A 20,644-nucleotide genomic window follows, 5' to 3' on the forward strand; every position below is an offset into this window, starting at 1 on the left:
ACTTTTCCAGGATTTTTCCAAAATCTCCATGGTTTTTCCAAAATCATCAATCACACTTCAGGCAAGAACTGATCTGGTAGGTTTATGAGTTTCTGATTGAATTTCCCTAAGGGGACATGGTGTTTTCCAGATTACAGAGTTGCTACTACAGTTACAGTCATTATACTATTTACTGTTTTGGTATATGATGTTTTTAAGTGCCACAAAAGCTGGCATCTCCACAAATAATGCCTTACTAGGACCCGGTCCAGCTTCTACTAAGTCAGTTACAATCCTTTTGCTATCATCAGTGGAAGGAGGATTTCAGTCTACAGAGAAGTCAAAGCAATTTTTCTCTACAACGCTTGTGGAAAAAATTAAACCACAAGAGACCCAGACAATCTGTTCCTAAAAAGTACTTCAAAAGCTGACATTTCTTATTTGTGAAATGTAATAATGAAAAAAAAGCAAGTAAGCAACCAACCAACCAAAAAAACCCCAAATAACAATACAGAAATTTAGAACTACTTTTTTAATCTCAACATGTTTTGCTTTTTTTAAAATATCAGTTGGTTCACACTCATACGAAGCATGCTTCTTGTCAGCTAAGCTAGCTGAGCAGGCAAAGCAAGAAAAAGCAATGCCTAGAATTGGGACAAAAGCAACTGTGCTCTCCTCTGTTAAGCAATGGGCATTGTAGGGTGATGTGAAACAACAGTAAAATAAAGATTTAGAAATTAGAAAGTATAGGTTTTAAGCTAAATTAGAGAAAAAGAGATAAATGCTTCTGATTTTTCCAGTACATCAGGTAAATTAGGTTTAATGTGCCAAGCTAAGTGACTTTACTGTCACAGCATGGAATACAGCAAGAATGCATTAATAGAACATCTTGTAAACTATTCCATGGCCTAGACTAATGTACTGATATTTCTATCTGATGGCTAGGTCCAGTTTCCCTGTGAAGTTAAGAAAGGAGGTTGTTCACCCTTGCTCAAACTGAGAGAAAAACTGGCAGTGATATTTTGAGGTATATTAGACAGCATTTGAAAGATTGAAGGGAAAAAAAAAAAAAAAAAAGCATTATGAATTTGTGATGTTAAGAATAAATGAATCCTAAGTGGAAAATACCGAAACAAGCCTGGCAAAAACAAACCATGAAAGAGCTTATTAACCAGCCTTTCCAAGGAAGTGTATGCCAAAGGAGGGGAGGCCTGAAATTAAGAAAGTTATGGGATGCCTGGCTGACAAATGCACTAAAAAAGTTACTGAACCATGTCACGTCTCAAAGCACACCCTTTTACAAAGAGCCAGTGGAATGTAAGAGCAGTCCAGCTTATGGAGGCTTTCAGGTACTCCACTTGCTAAAATACTCCTTTCTTCCCTTCTTGCATGACAAGGGCTGCTACAGCACACAGGTCCTTTAGAATCACTGTTCTGTTGCCACTTCTGGCACAGAAGTTGTTACAGATTTCGCAGCAATTAATTACTATGCTTATGTCAAAGAATCTAGTATGATTTTCAAATAAAGAAGTCTAAAGTATAATGAAGTAGATTCTATTGCTAAACTCAATTAATTGTGTCTATGTATGCAACATGTCTCCCAAATGCAATGCTTGCAAGAAGCTGGTGCTCTGGACTCTCTCTTGTTACTTGTGAATGTCTGGCTCAAATCCTTAAGTATTCAAGTTATTTTTGCATATGCAATGTCTAGACTTAAATTAAAGTCAAAGAAGTTTTTGTGTCTCTTGAAGGATTCACTTTCATTTCCCTCTTTCCTGGTGCTGTTTTTTTTTCTCTTTAACTGAAATACTGTAAATGGAACTAAGAGATTATTTAACACAGTGTGACAAACTTTAACATGAGACACTGCTGCTGCGATCATCAGACAATGACTGCAAAGAAATGTTCATCACAGAAAGAGACATGAAACCAATGAAAGCATGAAGTGTAAGATGAAATTTATTCTAAACATTTCAGTTAATAGCTCATTGTGTGATAGCAGTAAGAATACATTTAGCTGTAGCAAGTGTTTATATATAGTTTGTCACTAAAAAGACATACTTGCCAATTACTCTAATGTATAACAAACATGCCATCCAAATTCATGAACATGCAATCCTGTGCTGTCTAGAGTTGACTATGTTTATGGTTAGAAATACTGTCAGGTACACAAACATAATTAGAGAACACAAAGGAAACAGATCAGATGGATTCTCTCCTCCCAGGGTGATGTAACAATTCTAGTGTCAGATTTCACAGTTTATCTGATTAACCTGTGAATTCCAGTACAAGGAAGTATGTATTTTGATTATATTAATGCAGGCCTGAGGACTAGAATTCTGTAGGAGAGTTGATTACATAAATTGATGCATTCATTTCTTCCTTTCACATAACAGCAAATCTCTATAAAGTATATTTGTAGACTGCTTGTTCTGCACTTAGATAAACTAAATAACTTAGTAAAATAACTGCAGAGTTTAAGTCCACAAGAGACCTCAGACTGTAAAACAAAATGAAACAAAATGAAAAATTCTTTACACTTTTTTAGAAAACATAGTCACACATTTCCAACTAAAATAAAGCCATTTCTTACACATATGCTACACTCTGGAGTCCCCTTGGATAACAAGTCCCTGGAGAAAAGCATCTTTTCCTCTTAATATTTAGGATGAGCAGAAAGGGCTATCCATATGAAGGTTTTGCAGAAAGATACTGATGTTTAAAACTACAGTTTGGCAAATACACTTATCTATTGTGTGAAAAATTAAATAGTGCAAATATTTTCAAAGAAAAAAAGAAAAAAAAGATAGATTGTTTAATCTAAAAGATGGCCTTTGATCATTACATGATTTTGCTGCATTATTTCCTCCTACATCTCTTTTATTCTCTACATATTTTTGGGAGGGGTTTTGTTTGATTGTTTGTTTTAATGAGAGACGAAGTTGGTGTGTTTTAAAGTATGGTATATTTGAAATTCTTCAGGCATAAAATAAAGACAGTTATATCTAAGGGTAGTATCTGTGTGAACTGTGTGATGTCAAAGCAATAATTTTCAGAGAGACTTGGACAGGCTGGAGAGTTGGGCAGGGAGAAACATGATGAAATTCAACAAGGGGAAGTGTAGAGTCTTGCATTTGGGGAAGAACAACAAGATGTCCCAGTATAGGTTGGAGGCTGACTTGCTGGGGAGCAGTGTAGGTGAAAGAGACCTGGGGGTCCTGGTAGACAAGAAGATGACCATGAGCCAGCAATGTGCCCTTGTGGCCAAGAAGGCCAATGGCATCCTGGGGTGCATTAGAAAGGGTGTGGTTAGTAGGTCAAGAGCGGTTCTCCTCCCCCTCTATTCTGCATTGGTGAGGCCGCACCTGGAGTATTGTGTCCAGTTCTGGGCCCCTCAGTTCAAGAAGGACAGGGAAGTGTTTGAAAGAGTCCAGCGCAGAGCTACTAAGATGATTAAGGGAGTGGAACATCTCCCTTATGAGGAAAGGCTGAGGGAGCTGGGTCTCTTTAGTTTGGAGAAAAGGAGACTGAGGGGTGACCTCATCAATGTTTTCAAATATGTAAGGGGTGAGTGTCAGGGAGATGGAGTTAGGCTCTTCTCAGTGGTGACCAGTGATAGGACAAGGGGTAATGGGTGTAAATTGGAGCACAGGAGGTTCAAGTTGAATATTCGAAAAAATTTTTTTACTGTAAGGGTGACAGAGCCCTGGAACAGGCTGCCCAGGGGGGTCGTGGAGTCTCCTTCACTGGAGACATTCAAAACCCGTCTGGACACGTTCCTATGCGAAGTGCTCTAGGTGGCCCTGCTCTGGCAGGGGGGGTTGGACTAGATGATCTTTCGAGGTCCCTTCCAACCCCTAGGATTCTGTGATTCTGTGATTCTGTGAATAATGTGTCTCACTCTTTCAGCCAGCCAGGAAATACTTTACAGATGGAATAAAGTGATGCCAGCAAGATCGCATAATATGACTAAATTAAACCAAAGCAAACCGTCACTGTATTTTTTCCTCTAATTCTTTTTTTCTTTTTAAAGTCTTGCCACCATTCAAACTCCCTTTCTCCCTTTCAGCAAAAAAGTTGTCAGAAGCCAGCTAGTGTGTCCAATGACAGCATAAAAGCCAAACTACAGAAAATGGAGAGGGTGTATGCCTACTTAAACAATACCGAAATGGGGGTTGATAAAATGAGTGGAAAGTCACTCTTCATCATTTGACTAAACTATTTAGATTTCTCTCATCTTTTTTTCCCTCAGATTGCTAATGTTAAACTACAGGGCTGTACTTGCCACACAATTTGATAAAGTAGCCTGTCTTTGTTAAACTAACTTGCTTCCTAAGCAAATGTAGGCAACAAATCTTGTGAATTTTTAAATTGCAGTTAATATTATTCAGCTATTTACGATATAAACATCTGAGTATGCCCTTTTAAATAAGTGGTATTTTTTCAGCCCTAAGTAGATGATTAAAAAATTAATTTTTTCAAAAAGAAGTTAACATCCATTGCACAGACACACAACCTTGAATATGAGTCAAAGATGATTCTATATTCCTTCCGCATGTAATTGAAGAGTTCCCATTGAGACTGAATAGGACCAGTAAATCCAGAGAGGAACTGTTGTCAAAATTAACCTGTACCAAACTGAACTTAAAAGGAACATCTTGTCATCCTCTGCACCTCTGAAATAGAGCTTGTTACTGTGACTATTACATCTCAATCTCATGCATGCATTTTGCAACAATCATGCAGTTGTCCCTAGTTTTCTTCCTCATATGCTTCCTGAAAGGCAGAAATTCAAAGTCCATCAAAAGAAAATTGGTGTTTTGCCATTTTTCACAACTTCAAAGCACCCCAGAAAGATTTGATTCTAAGGGTTTTTATAAACCTAAAAATTGTTGCATCAGAATTTTTCCTCCAGAATTAGATTCCTATATTTGTCCACATCAACCACTCACAGATACTAAATTCAGCTACATTATTTTCCTCTTTTCAGTAGCTGTGCTGCCTGTAACTGTAGGTTAAACATAAAGATTGATTTAGTTTTATTTTATATATTTGGCAAAGATATTCCACAGAGTTTTTTAATGATAGAATTTTAATTACCAGGTAGGGACTGTGGGGAGATTTCTTGAACTGCTGGTGTTTTGGATTCAGCAGGCCATACTCCAGTTTCATTCTTAGCTAAAGGGAAAAAAACATTAGAGAGTAATTACAAAATTGTATCTGCTCTGTTCTACTTTCTTGTTTCTGTCCCACTTCACTTTGCTGAAGTATATCAACATTACAACCTTTGAGAATCAATGAACTTCCACTGAACAATCATACTAGCATCTATTTAGCCATGTTAAATGCACACATTTTTGGTATTGTTTTGTTCACTAGAAGATTCCTTCAAAATAAAATTCACAGCAAGGAATTTATTGCCTTAGGAATCTTTACTTTCAAAGTGCAAAATAGTTTTCAGTGTTTTTCATTTGTCTATCGTTTGGTCATTAACACTGAAAATGGTTGAAGAGGGGAGACTTAGGCTGGACATTAGGAAGAAAGAATTTCCTATGAGGGTGGTGAGATGCTGGAACAAGCTGGCCAAGCAAGTTGTGGCTGCTCCATCCCTGGAAGTGTTAAAGGCCAGGATGGAAGGGGCCTTGAGCAACTTGGTGTCCCTGCCCATGCTGGGGGTTTGGAAGTGGAGTCCCTTCCAACCCTAGCCATTATCTTATTCTATGAAAAGTATGGGGTATGAAAAACATATTTGTCAAAATATGGTCTACTGAGTTTTAATGGTATTTCTGTTAATTGCATATTATACATGTGTCTACCATTACCAGCTAGTAACACCTTGTTTTCTATGCTTGTTGTTTAAAGAAAATATCAGTAATCAAGTTAATGATGTCATTAATTGTATCGTTATAACTGAAAGCTAGTAATGCACTGTAATGTAAATACTACAATTAAGTTTTTCCACTTAGCTTTGATTTTCAGTAGCTGCAGATGATGTTAGTATTTGTCTTTCAATTGCTGGTAAATATGTAAGATACTAATATTTAAGGAACTCAGCCTCCATTAAAACATATAAATACTCAAACACAATCAAATCTTGATGTATTGTTTAGCTCTACCCTTACAAGTGAACATAATCTTAACAGGAACAAGCACTGCTCTTTTCTCACTGCAAAGCAAGCCAATCTCTGAATATACTGTGGCCAGGAATGTAGTAACAGATAAATTAAACAAAGCAGAAATAAAAAAGGGAAAAAAATCTGACCCAGTTTTTTTGAGTTCAAATTAAGTACTAAGACAAGCCAAGCCAAAAGTCATCAGCTCCAAAACTCTACTCAAGGGATCTGTGAAAGATGCACTGGAGGCATTACTAAGGTTTTTTTAAGATAGTTGGATTTCTCACAATTATGCTATTCATAGATGATATCCTACTTTACAGATCTTAAACAAAAGCCTCAGTCTTTTTCCTTCTGGTTTCAAATCTGTTCTGAAATGTTCCAATTTCTGGCTACTTTTATATTAATGTATTTAATTACAGATTATAACTAAGAAGGTATTCAAGAAACAATTTCTCACATATACAGAAGTCAGAATTAAAATTCACTGAAAATCTGGGCTTTCAAATAGACACATAAACTTCCATTTTTAAAGATGTATGTTGAAAGGCATAATCTGCAAGAAAATTCAAGTTTGTAAAACAAAACCAAACCCCTGTAGACCATAAAAGTGACTGTTTTCCCTGCTTTCCTCTAGGGATCAGAGCTACTGCATATTCTTTTCTGTGGCTGCAAAATACCTTAAAAAACCCCAGATGTTTTAAAATCAGTAAATTTATATGAATCCTTACAAGTACAAGCTAATGATTAACTAAACAAATAGGAAAAAATAGAAGGTCAGGGAGGGGAAAAAAAAGGACTTTTCTTGTATAGATGATCACACATGGCTAAACTTCTGGTATTGTACATGAATACTACAGGTTCAGTTAATTTCTGCTTACCCAGTTTTTTCCTAGATGCTTGAGGTATGTCATCTATTGTCAGGAGAGGAGGAAGTTTCTGCTGAGTTTCATTGAGACCTGGGACAATAAGGTGCACTACGAAGAAAGATTTGATGCATTAATTCCAGAAGAGATGAAAAACACACAGTCTGCCCTGTGAGATATCTGAACCTTTGGAAGTTTAGTCTAAGTCTCTTGGAAATTATTTAGTTCTATTCAGTAATCACTCCCATTTGGTGTTATTTCCCCTTCATACCTACTCACTGTATTACCAGGATTTTGTGATTAATCAAAATTACAAACAGCTCAATATTGAAGCATAAAACACTGGAGTATTGCATTATCACAGGTGTTTAGACATTCTCTCTGGTGGCCCAGGACTCTTCTACAGAAATTCTGCAGTGTGAGGGTTGTGACACACTGGAACAGGTTGCCTAGAGAGCCTCTGGAAAAGTTCAGGTTAGATGGGGCTGTAAGCAACCTGGTGTGGTGGGAGATTCACCATGCTAAGCACTACATGATAGTTTTATTTTTTTTTTTTAATTTTATTTTGTATGCCAACATCGTGTATTTTTAGAGGTCAAACAAGAATGGAAAGCATGAAACTGAATGACTTAAGGAGTTTTGCCCCAAGGTCTAAGAGCAAGCTCTAATTGCAGAGGTTATAATAAACATCACAATTTCCTAATAGATCACTACAGGTTTGTTGGTGGTTTTTTAATTGTTTTTCTTTGTTTGTTTATATTTTTGTTTTGTTTTTATTTAAAAAAAGCGAACACCTGAAAGAACAACCCCTGATCTCAGTATGATCTTTGTCACAGAACTTAATCTGAGCTATGAATGAACTTCTTGGCTTAAAAAGTGACAGTGTCTTCTTATAAAACCTTTGACAACAAAATTACCCTATTTTTTTTAGGCTACATCATCATTGGAACCATCTGTACTGCCACAAAGTATAAAAAATATTGTCTGAACCAGGTGCAAAATGTCCTTTGAAATGCAAGGAAAGATCTATCAAGATAAGAAAATGAAAAGTATATCCACAGTTCTAATTTTCAGAAAAAGATGAGTAAAAAATAGTAAAAGTATCTTATAGTCACCTAATATTGCTCCTGGCAGAGAAGAAATATCTGTAGTTTTTGACTGTGTCCGATTTTGAATAACTGTGGAGACAACACAGAGATATTAGGAAGTCACTAAAAAAATCCAGACATGAAACAAAACCACATCTAAGACAAGACTTGACATTCTGAAAATCATACCTCAACTTCATAATTGGAGATGAGGACACCAACCTAATCTTTTCTGTTTTCACATTCAGTTTAAAGACTGTAAACTCTGTTTCCTCCAAATCTCTTAACTATTATTTGGCATACCAGTTTTATATCCTCGGTGAAAAATAGAATTCTATGCTTATGTTTATACAGGGCCAAATAAAGGCCCCCGCATTACCCTGTCATTCACAAGTGTTCAAAAAAAGATGTATGTGAATTAAATGCCAGTACAGTTGTGTTTTAATGATAATTGCCATTTTTTCTTTCACACCACCCTTCATTGTTTCTTGTCCCTAAACTGTGAACTAGGCAAAACTTTCTTGATTTTTTTAAACTTAGAATTATTTGCAAAAAAATTTGTTAGCAACTTTTAATCTTTTAATCTGCAGCTCATTTTCTAGCAGCTATCTTCATTTATTTTCAAAGATTACAGTATTATACTACCTCTCACTACTAGTGAGAAAAAAGCTTTTCTAAAGAGCAGTACATTTAAGTCTCTCTCTCTGCTGGCCAGGGAAAGAGGATGAAGAGAGTCTAAGTCAATTACTTAGCTAAAGATACCCGCAAAAAACTATGGTAGGATCAATCTTACCCATACTGCTGCCTTTCATGCCTGACAATCTATGCACAGCTGGAATATCGACATACCCAGACAATCCAGGTGAAAAAGAATGGATACTAGCAAGAATCAGAACTCATTGGCATGCATTCAATGACTGAAGTAACTGTTTACAATGCAATATGGTAACCCATTTTATTATCACAGACAGGTAACATTAATTGTATCTGTAATTAAAAGATACAATAATATATAAGGTTACACCTATTCTAAAAGGAATATTTACATCAGAATATTAGGAATATCAGAATACAAGGAATATTTACATCAAGTTATTCTTGCAGAGCATAAGAATCAATTAAAATATATTCAAATTTACCTTGTTTGATTATTGTGACAGGGACCAACTTCTTATTATCACGCAGTGTAAGCTAAGAAAAGAGGGAGAAAAAAATTCTTGGGATAATTGCCATAACAGCAATTGATCATTCCTATAACAAAAATACAGGGTTCTAAACCAATACTGTGGAGACTGCTTATTCTATGAAAACCATTACTTTCTGCCAGCAAATAAGTGTTTCTCATTGGCATGAACACAGTTTGAAATTAACTATTACCAAGATTTACCTTTCAATTTTGCCTTCTAGTGAAAGAACTGTGTTGAGATGATCATCTTTTGAAGTAATGCACATGACTAACTAAAGTAAGACAAATTGCATTTATTAGAAGATGTTCATTTTATCGTACTTCTCATCAGAAGCACTACAATCAAATAAACAGCTTTCAAGATGTAGTGAGCACTCATGTAACTCAACTGCAGAATTTCCAGTCTTAATTATTATCAGTCATTTTACTAGGCTCCTACATTGATAAGAGCATCTTTTCTTTGTTGAATAATAATGGATGATTTTAATGACAGAAATATAAATAGGCTAAATACATTAAAATACATTCAAAATTTAGTTTTTGCTCAAGAACAAATCACTGACAGGAAATCCGTGTTCCACAGATGCTGTAGTTTTACTGTTTGCTTGTACAAACCTTCAAGTGCTGCATCTGAAAATCACCGCTGTGCTGTTAAACCTTTTTTTCTCAGTCTCAAAAAAGTAGGCACTACTGCAGATATTTCTATGTCTAGTACAATTTACTACTTGGACCAACTATTTTGGAAACATTAGAATATCATCCATAAGAATGCACTGTGAACTGTGATTTCCACACAGAGAATATAAAATATACAGGCATTCGGAACATTAGTTACTAAAATGACTGTGTTTTATCTCCAAGAATGAAGGAAGATGGCAAATGAGATATTTCTTAATTTCAGAGCAGAATTAGAGATGTAAATTACACCATAATTCAAGCATCTTTGTACCATATCCATGTTCTATACATGTTATATAAAGCACTACAGTTCTTGGACATTCTGTCTAACAGCATATGGCAACATGACTTTACTAGACACTTCTTTTTTGCCTCTCTTACGTTCCTATTCTTCAAAAAGTCACAAATAACTGGGATACACATGAGACTACTCAAGGAAGCATTAGGGACAACCTGTATTTGGTTAAGTTTTGGAAAAGCAGTCATGTTTTCTTTTAGAGTTTAAAAAAAATAGCTAAGAGTCTTGTTTTTTGCCTAGGATTAAAAAAAAATAAAAAAAATAAAAGAATATCGACGCCGACCCCACCTTTCAGATTGACATTATGAAATTACAGGAACCTAATCAGACAGAAGAGGAAATGCATTTCTATTGCATTCTCTCCACCCTACCACCACCCATTGTTTATGAAAGGAAACAAAATGATCATCCCTAGAGCTCTCCTTTTCTTCCCCTCTCTAATTAGTTGTAGCTCACACAGCCCCAAGAGCTTAGTCAAATTTAAGGGATGAACTTGCCAAAAGAAACACAAGCTGATTTGTGACTGATGTTGAAAGGGCAGAAAGACTAGATGGACCCATAATGTTGCTTTAATAAACAGCCTTTAAAAACCTTCCCTTACAGAGAGGGCTAGAACCATGCTGATAAGAGCCAGTTGTGTCTTTGGAGGAAAACAAGGCACAAGCAAAGCTTGGCACTCATTCTGGCTTTGCACTGATGATGTGACTGCACTACTGAAACGTGCCCCACCTAATCCTGTGGAAACTGCAGTAGTAAAGTTAACGTAGGTGTTGGCCACTGTCTGCTTCCCAGCCTTAGTTTTATGGCTTTTTGCACCATTAACGTGAGAATGATAAGAGAATTGTTAGAAAAATCTGTGGAATTAATTAATGATATTTCTGTGGAGCGTGATAAAGCAGTCTTGTGCTGGACCGAAGCCCTGTGAGGCTGACTAAAAAGACTGCATGTTGGCTTCAGTTCTCCTTTCATGCTTAAGCTGTGCAAATATTTGGAAAACTGTTTTAGCTCACTTTCTCAGGACTTCTCTTGCATAAATAGAATCCCTACTTCCACAGAAATGGCATAATAGAGTCAGGGTCCTGGCACACAGCATTTGTTAAGAGGAGAAGCTCAAGAGAAAGGAGCTCAATTTGCACTCCTGATACCAGACTAAAATCCCTGGTTTTGGGCTGTCACGTGTAACTTTAGAGATGCGTATGGGACCACTGGGAAGAACAGTAAAGTTGATTTTACCAACAACATAATGAGATTAGCATCTTCCTGAATATCTTTTCAACTGGCTCATATTACTCACAGATAAAATATTTCCTCTTGAATGTGATACATGACTGTTTCCAGTACCCTAAGCATTATACTTCTCTAACTTTTTATGTAGTGATATAATGAAAGTATTTCTGTCTTAAATGAATACCTAATTATTCCTATGTGAAAGCATATGTAATGGACTGTAGTTTGATTCCTGAAGGAAATCCAGGTCTGATAGTTACAGGCAGTTGTATTGTACAATATGAACACAGCTTAAAAAGGGACAAACAAATTTTAATGCTTAGAATCCATAGATGGAAACCATCGTCTTCACCTTTGTTAAAAGAATCAGTCTATGTAATCATCTCAGCTATAGTTCTCAATTATTTCATCAACCTACACATACAAACGCTTCTCCATACAGTTACCTAGTCTTAGATTTAGCAGATTATTTATACTGGCAATGTGTGGCTGTAATGTCTTTCTCACTTCAACAGAGAAGCAAAATTTGACCACAAAAATTACAAATCTGGTATAAAAAAGACTGTTTTGCATACCTGTGTTTGGGAATTAGGTACCAACTTGTACATATTCTGGAGCTGCCCGTTTACTTTTTTACCTGATTTGACAGAGAGAGAAATAAATGCACAGAATTACTTTTTGTTTTGTCCAAGGCAAAGCAAAAAAAATTTATTCTCCTTTTTCAATAGCTAAGGAAATTAGGAGGCTTAATTACAAGGTAACTGTTACATGTAACAGTTTTGTTTGGTCCTATATCTCCAGATTAATTATTCCATCTGAAGACCTTCCTCTTCACATTTTGACAGAGAGGAAATTAAATGTATTCTTCTACAGCAGGGGTAAATGAGCTGAAGTGGTCTTTGGGAGTTCCTAAGGAGAAGTTAGACGTATCTAAGAGGATTCTATAAAAAAAGCTGATATACCTACAACACTAATACGTGAGGAAAAAGTCTGAAAGAGGAATTTCTGCTTCTCATCTGTCAGGCTGGTACTATGACTGGCTAAAAGCAGCATGCTTCAATATCTCTGATAATTGTCTGATTTTTAAGTGTGCTGTTCTAAAAGAAATACACTGTTAGCACTGGCAACACGGAGCATGCATATCACTTTTTCTTTGGGTTGTACATGGTTTCCTGTATCTGGGCATATGAACAAAGTAACCAAGAGAGTCTATCTCTGAATTTTTTTCTTGGGTTTTCCCTCTTAGCTTCTCAGTACTAGAAGATTCTTGTGAAGCAGCTGTTAAGTACAGAGGACATACAGTTCCTAACTAGAACCTTTTATATTCAAGCATGATGTTTCAAAGTTTGTCTGTATCTTCTGCCTTTAGAATTCTCTAATCCATTTGTGGCAACAGGCTCCTGTGTAAACAAGAGCCAAGCTAAAAGTTATATTCCTTCACAATTCCATTTGAAACTGATAAGCAATAGAAAAAAAAATCAACTATAAAGAAGTATCAGTTGAGAGACATTTAAGATGACATGATATCCCCTCAAAAATCTTTCAAAGTGCTTGATACTTCTCAGGAACAGGACCTACTATTGGCCTATTTACAAGGGAAAACTGACAAAACTTTCTGACTGACTTCATGAGGAAAATCACATTAAGATGGACAGAAATAACCTCCTTTCATCTCTTTTGATAAATTTTGGTTTAATAAATGTTGAACACTTGCCATGCCTTTTATGTTTTCCTGAAACCCTAAATTAAAACCAGATTTTCTTCCCAACCCTTCACAACATCTTTAGTACACAAAAAATATTTGGCCTGTGGATCCAAAAAATAGAAATACATTCAACAATTCAAAAAAATTCATTTTACAATAATTTACATATTTTTCAGTAAGGAAAGAAAATTTGCAGTGAAGGATTTTTGGTTTAGGTTAGATGCTTTTTAATACATAAAAAGACTTCAAGTTGCTACAAGACTAAGTTAAAACAAAAAAATAAAGGGGCATTTGTGCTGATCAGTAAACTCCTATGCAGACATAGTTATAAACCTGTAATAAATGTTCACTCTGTTTACTGCCCACATTTTCTGTACCTACCTACTATACATTGACAATACACAAAGCTTGAATTTAAAGGTGCTGTCCACTTCCCATCTACAAGTTACTTTAATTTCTCTTTTAAGAGAAGACTACTACCATTCTCCACCTTAAGCTCATGGTATGACAGTGGCATTCTGGACTGCTAAAACGACTCTACAGGCACTGGGAAGGTACCTCAGAGTTACAGCATTCTAATTTATGATGAAGGCCAGCAAAGTCATTAGGCCATATAAGGCCTTTTGCAGTGTCACAAATCACAACTGCTCCCCTACTCTTCTCCTCAAGTATATTCAGCTGTATAATTCGACTACAACTTGAAACTGAGATCAAAATGAATCTTCAGATAGAAATATGAATAAGGCTCCCTTATGAGAATTCCTGTTCTTCCCACTTTAAGACAAGCTAGACCAAGCATTGGAGTTTGATGCATCTTGGGATCAAAACCATGATCAGAAATGTCTTTATGTAAATACTGGAGGAAAAGAAATTAAATTGGACAATGCTGGTTGTGTGTTTTTTTCCTCTTTTTTAAAAGGAGGAAGACTCTGCTGCCACATATTTAACCCACTGATATTTGTGATTCATTGAGCAGTAAATGGTTGGTTTTTTTCTCAAGCATTAATTTGATGTTACTTTGCTTTCATTGTCTTGGGACTTTGTAGAAAAAGCTTAAAACATGATTGAGAGACCAGCCAGGGATGACATGTACTGCCTCCATGAAAATCCAAACAAAAGCATACATAATAACATATGCTTCTAAAACAATGCATAGATGTTCTTGACAGAAAATCAGCTTGAAATTCAACTTTTCAGCAAAATCATAAGGGGCTCATTGAGACTCAAGCTGAATAGGATGGGGCTCACCTAATTTGTATCCAACTTGAAAATAAATGCAGATATAAAATGATTCAGACAAGGGTATACTTTCCATCAATTTACTATGAGAGGAACAAGGAAAAACTTGTAATCCAGTCAGAAGTATAAATGTTCATACCCAGGACTTTATGTATATCTAAACTAATCACTGTTGGATCTCTAGCAACCTGCAACAGATCCTTTATTATTTACAATGAGAAGAGAACAGGCTGTAGAAGAGTAGATGGCAGGTTTTCAAGCACAAACTATTTCTACTTTCACTAAAAGAATTTGTTAGGAGCACAAAGAATAGCATTCAAACAACAAAAATCTGCTCAGAAACTTACTTCAAGTAATACCACAAGATATAAAAATACTGACAAATTGAGTAGCTACTTGAGTAATTATTGTCAAATACTTACTAGAGAGAATTGTCTTATGATTGAAAGTCTTGCTCCAAACACTATCATCTACGTTGTCTTTAACTCCAAACTCATAGAGTGTGTTTGGCTTCAGATTGTCCACCACTGTCTCTGTAACTGGGCAGAGCTGAAAAACCCATTTCTTGTCTTTACCCTTTTCTCTGTAGCGAACTGTATAAAACCTGCTCAAAGAAAAACAAAACAAAAAGCATAAACATTTTTATTGCCAAAGAAAACCTCTGCCGCCATTTTTATTAGGAATTACCAAAATTATTTCTATCCACCATTGTTTTTATTCTATATGGCCTCTTATGGTTAACAAGTATCAGAAAAGTTAATATATCTCCCCTGCAAATGTATTGCTAAGCCCTGTCACCTCCTATACACATGCTCCTCATCATACAGACCCTGATATCAGGAGTATTAATATATAAATAGCAAAAGAACAATCTCCTCATTTACAACCAAACGTGTGTGTGGTTCTGATCACAAACTGCTAGCTCATTTTGCAGGCAGTTTCTGTGATTCTGACATATGCCAGAACTAGTCAACTAAACCACGAGTCCATTAGTCAGGAAGACTTGATGAATTTCTCAAAGTATTCTATATCTATATCTGTCCCGAGGAAGCTGTTCCCCTCAAAATCAGTCCGAAAATAATCTCAAGGGAAACCCAGTAATATTTGACATTTATAAAATACATTCCTCATTCAGTGATCCCATTGATGCATTGTTCACACTTCGAACAAGTAAACCAAGACATAACTTTCAGTAGTTTACACCAGTAACATGATGAATGCTAACAGATTATGAAATTTAAAAAAAATTGTGCAGCACCACCCTGAAGAAATCTGATGTCAATGCTAACCACTATAGAACAACACAACACAAATGGTGAATTATGGAACAAGAATTCCACTGCCTTCTACAGTCTCATTTTCAATATTTATCTGTCAGAACGGGACAGGTTTTTCTATCAATTCTGTTCATTCTCAGGAAGATTTAGCAATTTTAAAACACAAGTCTTACTGAAAACTGTTACAGATAACATAAAATTATATCTATAATCCACAGTCATCTAACCTTTCTATCAGCTGAACACGGATTTATTCCATCCTATTATATTTTTTCAGACTTCAATCCAACAAATTAAGGTTATAAAATAAACACAGCTCTAAAGCCCCAGGTGCATGTCTGAGAATCATTCAGAAGAAAAAAAAAAGAAATTTGGATTGTGATATTTAATACAGATATCATGTAAGAAAATATGAGAGAAAGGAAGTGAAAATAAAACAACAAAAGGTCTTTAATCAGCTGACAAGGTATCAGGTTCTAAAGTCCAGATTAAAATGACTTAATGGGCCACATATAGCACTGCCAATGTATAAAGCTCATTTTGCCAAAGTTTCAGGAGAGCACTTCCAGTGTACAGTGTATGTGAAAGATGACTGTGGAGTATAGAGAAATTCCTACTTCATTATTAAAACACAACCTAACACCCTGCACGCGCCAATTATAGAAATTATATTCACACACACAGATTCACTTCATTTACACATTTTATCTCATAATTGTAAAATTTGTTTTCTTGTCACCAAAAAGATAGGTTCTCCTGTTTAAGTTGCTATATTTAGCTCATTCAGGGATTCCACCAAGTTACAAAATTAGTATTTGTATTGGCTCACATAAATCTTTTCATTAGATGCACTAGTTGGCCTTCAAGACAAGTCATAGTCTAACCCAAACCTTGGAAAGGAAAGATAGCAAGTAGTAAATATATTCTCTCTTCTTAATTATTCATGAAGTATGAAGTAATAATTTACATCCTTTCTTCTGTGATCCACTTGAATTTCATGCAAATTTTATCAGTGGGACTAACAAAGGTTTTTAACAAGAATTCTTGGCAACATTAAGAAGAGGAAAAATTCCTTCATCCTCTTAATCCTTTCATACATAATCACACAGACATTAACAAGTAAGGAAAGCTTACTTGAAATCTCTGGCACTATCTTGCAAAGGATATAACAGAAACAAACAAACCCCACCTGCAATATAAATGAATCCTGCTGGACCCCGTATGGTATTTTGGCAAGGATTTAGAATAGGTATAGATAGATATATGATCAAAGTGTGAATTAAAAGTGCAATTACTTTCTTCCCACATTGCCTGAAAGAGGAAATTCCATTTTTCATCTTCATCCTTATCTTTTCCTACCTCTTTTATTTGAATGCTGTACAAATGAAGTTGTTGCATGTGATGAAAAAAACATTATGCTGATTCATTTCAGTTGTTTAACAGTCTAAATGAATAGCTGAATTAGAAATGAGGAGAAAAAAAATCCACCAAAATCTTGTTCATAGTGAAAAGGCTTTTAAGTGGCTGCTTCCACTTGCGCCTTCTGTAGAAAATGTTTTTTAATACTGTCTCTACACCTGCAAAATCTTTCTCCATAACATGAGTTACAATAGAGAACATTTGCATGTCAAAAACCATCTTTCACTAAAATTCAAGACTATTAAAAAATACAAGAGGATTTTCATAGTTGTGCCAAACAATACATTAGAAACACATAGTATAAAAGAAATGAGATCTTAACTCCAAGATTTCCAAGCTGGTAAAAACTTCACCAAGGGAGTAATTATTTCAGTGGAAACTTGCCACAGTAAGAACTAAAAACACTGTAATGAAAGAATTTCCTCAACCATTTCAATAAAAAGTAATCAAAGTTAAGCTCCAATTAACAACTCACAATCATTTGAGCATCAAAAATATCCAAATCATAAACCACATGCACCTCTGGGGAAATGCTATCATCTGTTTAGAGTACGAATTCAGAAATGCTGAGTTTTGTCATTCATGAACAACAAACCATTGTTAAACGAGAGGAATAAGCTGCCAAATGCAGTACAATTCCAGTGCCTGGGTGAGAACATTCTATGGAGTAAATTTTGTCACTTTCGTTTCTTCCTTTTTCAAACTCTCCTTCTAGAACATAACAATACCTAACAATCAACCTGTGTAATTAAAGACACAAGAAAGCAGAAAAAGCCAGACACAACTCGCATACATTCATCCCTTTGTGGCAGTGACATAGACACACAACAGTCCTGTAGCCAGCCTGGTACTTGGATCAGAGGCTGCAACACTGCTTCTTAAGGACTGCAAACATTTAGAGAATTCCAATTTAGATTCCTCCCAAAAGTTAAAGGCAGGATGAAATGGAGTACAGCTACACTCATAGAGAGGGGAAAAGTACCCTATACAGAAGGGGAAAGTACCCTATACTGCTTCTCAGATAAACCGCTTCCCATCCCCTCTGTGATTTAAGAATATGAAAAACTAATTGAATATTGAAGGTTCCTAAAAGCTAGCATGAAAATAATACACTATTCGACTAAAGTGTACTTTCAACAGCCCCAGGAATACTACTCACAGCTGTGAATGCTAGTTTGGTGTTTCAAGCAAGGAGGTGGCATACTAGTTACACTGGGTTAACACGAAAAAGACACGGTAATATTTAACTGCTTTTAATTTTGATTCTTCGCTTTGTTGGGGGATATGGAAAGGGTACATTTTATCAGAACAATGTTGATCGAATAGCCCTTGTATTTGTATTTACAACAAATACTAATCAAATATTTCAGGGCTCACTTCTTTTCCAGCTAGCAGTCTAAAAAATTACTAGAGCACTTATTAAACTCCATAATAATTAATCTCTCTCCCTTCCTCCCTCTGCAGAAGACCCTGTTTCACTCATTAGAAGATACCTCCAATCAAACAACCATGGGGACTGTAGAGAAATTTTACCTCCTTCCTTTTCACTGAACAATAGGAAAGATTAATAAACCCTAACAATTTAAACAGAAGGTGTCATGAGCAAATGAAGGGTAATTTTCTACTGAGATTTAACTGCTCTAATAAATATTTACAATATTCTGACTTCACTTGCCTCCACCTGTGATGCACACAAAATGTGAAACAATCACAGGAATAAAAGTAGGAAAACTGGTCTCATAATTTAAAGGAAGGCACAAGAGTACATTATTAGTCTCTAGGCCAACCACTGCAGTGCTCACTATATCTGCAAAGTCTATGGAAACGCCTATCAGCCTGATATAAGAAGATATTTCTGTCCTTTCTATGTTCAATATACATAGCATTTTTCTAAACTCCACAAGGCAACAGTGAAACCTTTCCTTTCTCATCTTAGAGCTAGCCTTTCTCTTACATAAGAAGTCAAAATCTGATGACCATTTTAACAGAGCAGCCCACAGTTTTTTTTTTTGTTTTGAAATTAAAATCATGCTCACTGCTTCTAAGATGGATAGGCAAAATGTTGGGTTTTAATATATCAGTATGAATGACACTGTCTTGCCAAGAATTTCAGCTCTATTTTTCCAACTGTTATCTGAACCTCTTTTCAGCCAGATTCCCAGAAAATGCTTGTATAGTCAATGTTTGGGCACAAACAATTAGATACTGGAAATCCTATAAGGCAGATGGTTTCATGAGATATCCAGATTAGGTCAGTTTGTATAAATAACATGGGTGTATCTGGAACCATATTCAAACCAAAACTCCAAACAATTTAATCATGTCTATTTTAGTCACACATAACACTAAACAAAAAATTAAGCCTTGGAGATATAAGAACATTCCTGCTCTGTGCTTTTGTGTTTCCTCAGGCAAAAGTTTTGAAAAATTATTGCACTTTCATGCATAGGAATTTAATCAGACTTTAAAAAAAATACTTTAGCATATGTATATATTTATTTGTTTGTTTATAGTTAGACTTTATTAGAAGCACAGCATTAAAAAGTATCAGAAAATAATAAAAATAATAATTTGAACTACAGTTTTTCAGATACTGTTTCACAGATTATCATATGAAGTTGATTACATTGTTTCCTTTTTGTTGCCAAGGTTACATTAAAGTAAAAAACACTGACATGTATGAAAAGATAGAAAGAAGTACATCCCCTGTGGCTATCAGTTAAGTTTGTAACGCACTTTCCAATTTAGTTTTCACCTTCACATGATCACTAACATTCACTTTTTCACTTTTTTTTCTAGTAGAATGACTATAAATAGTTAGAGGCTCTGAAGAATGAGAGGCAAATCTCACTAGCAAATCTCTCCATGTTTATACAAGCTTTCAGCATATACTCCTACAGCAGGAACTCATAAGCATCTGAAACTCAGCAAAAATTTATTTGCTGGAGTATGTTTCCCTGAAGTAATTCTGCTAAGTTTAAAAACAATTTCTATGACATTTGCAACACAAAGCATGGCTAAACTGGCAGATTTGTAGATTCATAGATAGACATACAAGGAGATGCATGCATATATCTTTCTGAATTTAGGTTTTAAAAACTCTATTTCCATGTGCTGTACAATGTAGACTAAGTGCAGATCCTTCTCTGGTTTTACTCTCTGTTTATTTTTCTTACTTGTTTTGTTTGTTTGGTGGTTTTTTTTGGTTTTTTTTTTAAGCAACAGATGAAATTAAATAAAACTATTGCAAATATGACACCAGGGCATACAAGTCAGAGGCAAACAAATATAAACAATATAAATGTGAATTAATCAAAGTTCCTAACTGAGATATAATTCAAACCCACACCTACAGGTTTTTAATTTCTATTTCACACATATCTGAAAGCATGCGTGGTTTTCTATCCAAACCACTTGATACAGTAAAATATAGTATTCGATTTACAAACCCTATTTTTGTCTAGCATGAGAAAACAATTTTCTGTTCCTTCTCCCAGTTGCCCCTGTCCAAACATCTAAGGTCACACTCTGCTTTTTTCAACCCTCTGTTCCATTTTGGGATCCATGGA

The 20,644-nt window shown here is 35.4% G+C and overlaps 1 protein-coding gene across 1 annotated transcript in view; it reads right to left on the reverse strand.

The window, feature by feature from the left end:
- Window positions 1-20,644, reverse strand: part of ABI3BP (ABI family member 3 binding protein) — a 144,214-nt gene that overhangs the window by 88,081 nt on the left and 35,489 nt on the right. Inside the window, exons 5-10 of the mRNA XM_030468944.1 lie at window positions 14,802-14,983; window positions 12,011-12,072; window positions 9,186-9,237; window positions 8,074-8,136; window positions 6,974-7,069; window positions 5,080-5,157 (exon numbers count right to left, since the gene is read on the reverse strand). Of these exons, the coding sequence (XP_030324804.1) occupies window positions 5,080-5,157; window positions 6,974-7,069; window positions 8,074-8,136; window positions 9,186-9,237; window positions 12,011-12,072; window positions 14,802-14,983 (533 nt within the window). The remainder of the gene's footprint in view (window positions 1-5,079; window positions 5,158-6,973; window positions 7,070-8,073; window positions 8,137-9,185; window positions 9,238-12,010; window positions 12,073-14,801; window positions 14,984-20,644) is intronic.

Source organism: Calypte anna, chromosome 1 (genome assembly GCF_003957555.1).
Source record: "Calypte anna isolate BGI_N300 chromosome 1, bCalAnn1_v1.p, whole genome shotgun sequence".
In the NCBI taxonomy this organism is placed as follows: domain Eukaryota; kingdom Metazoa; phylum Chordata; class Aves; order Apodiformes; family Trochilidae; genus Calypte; species Calypte anna.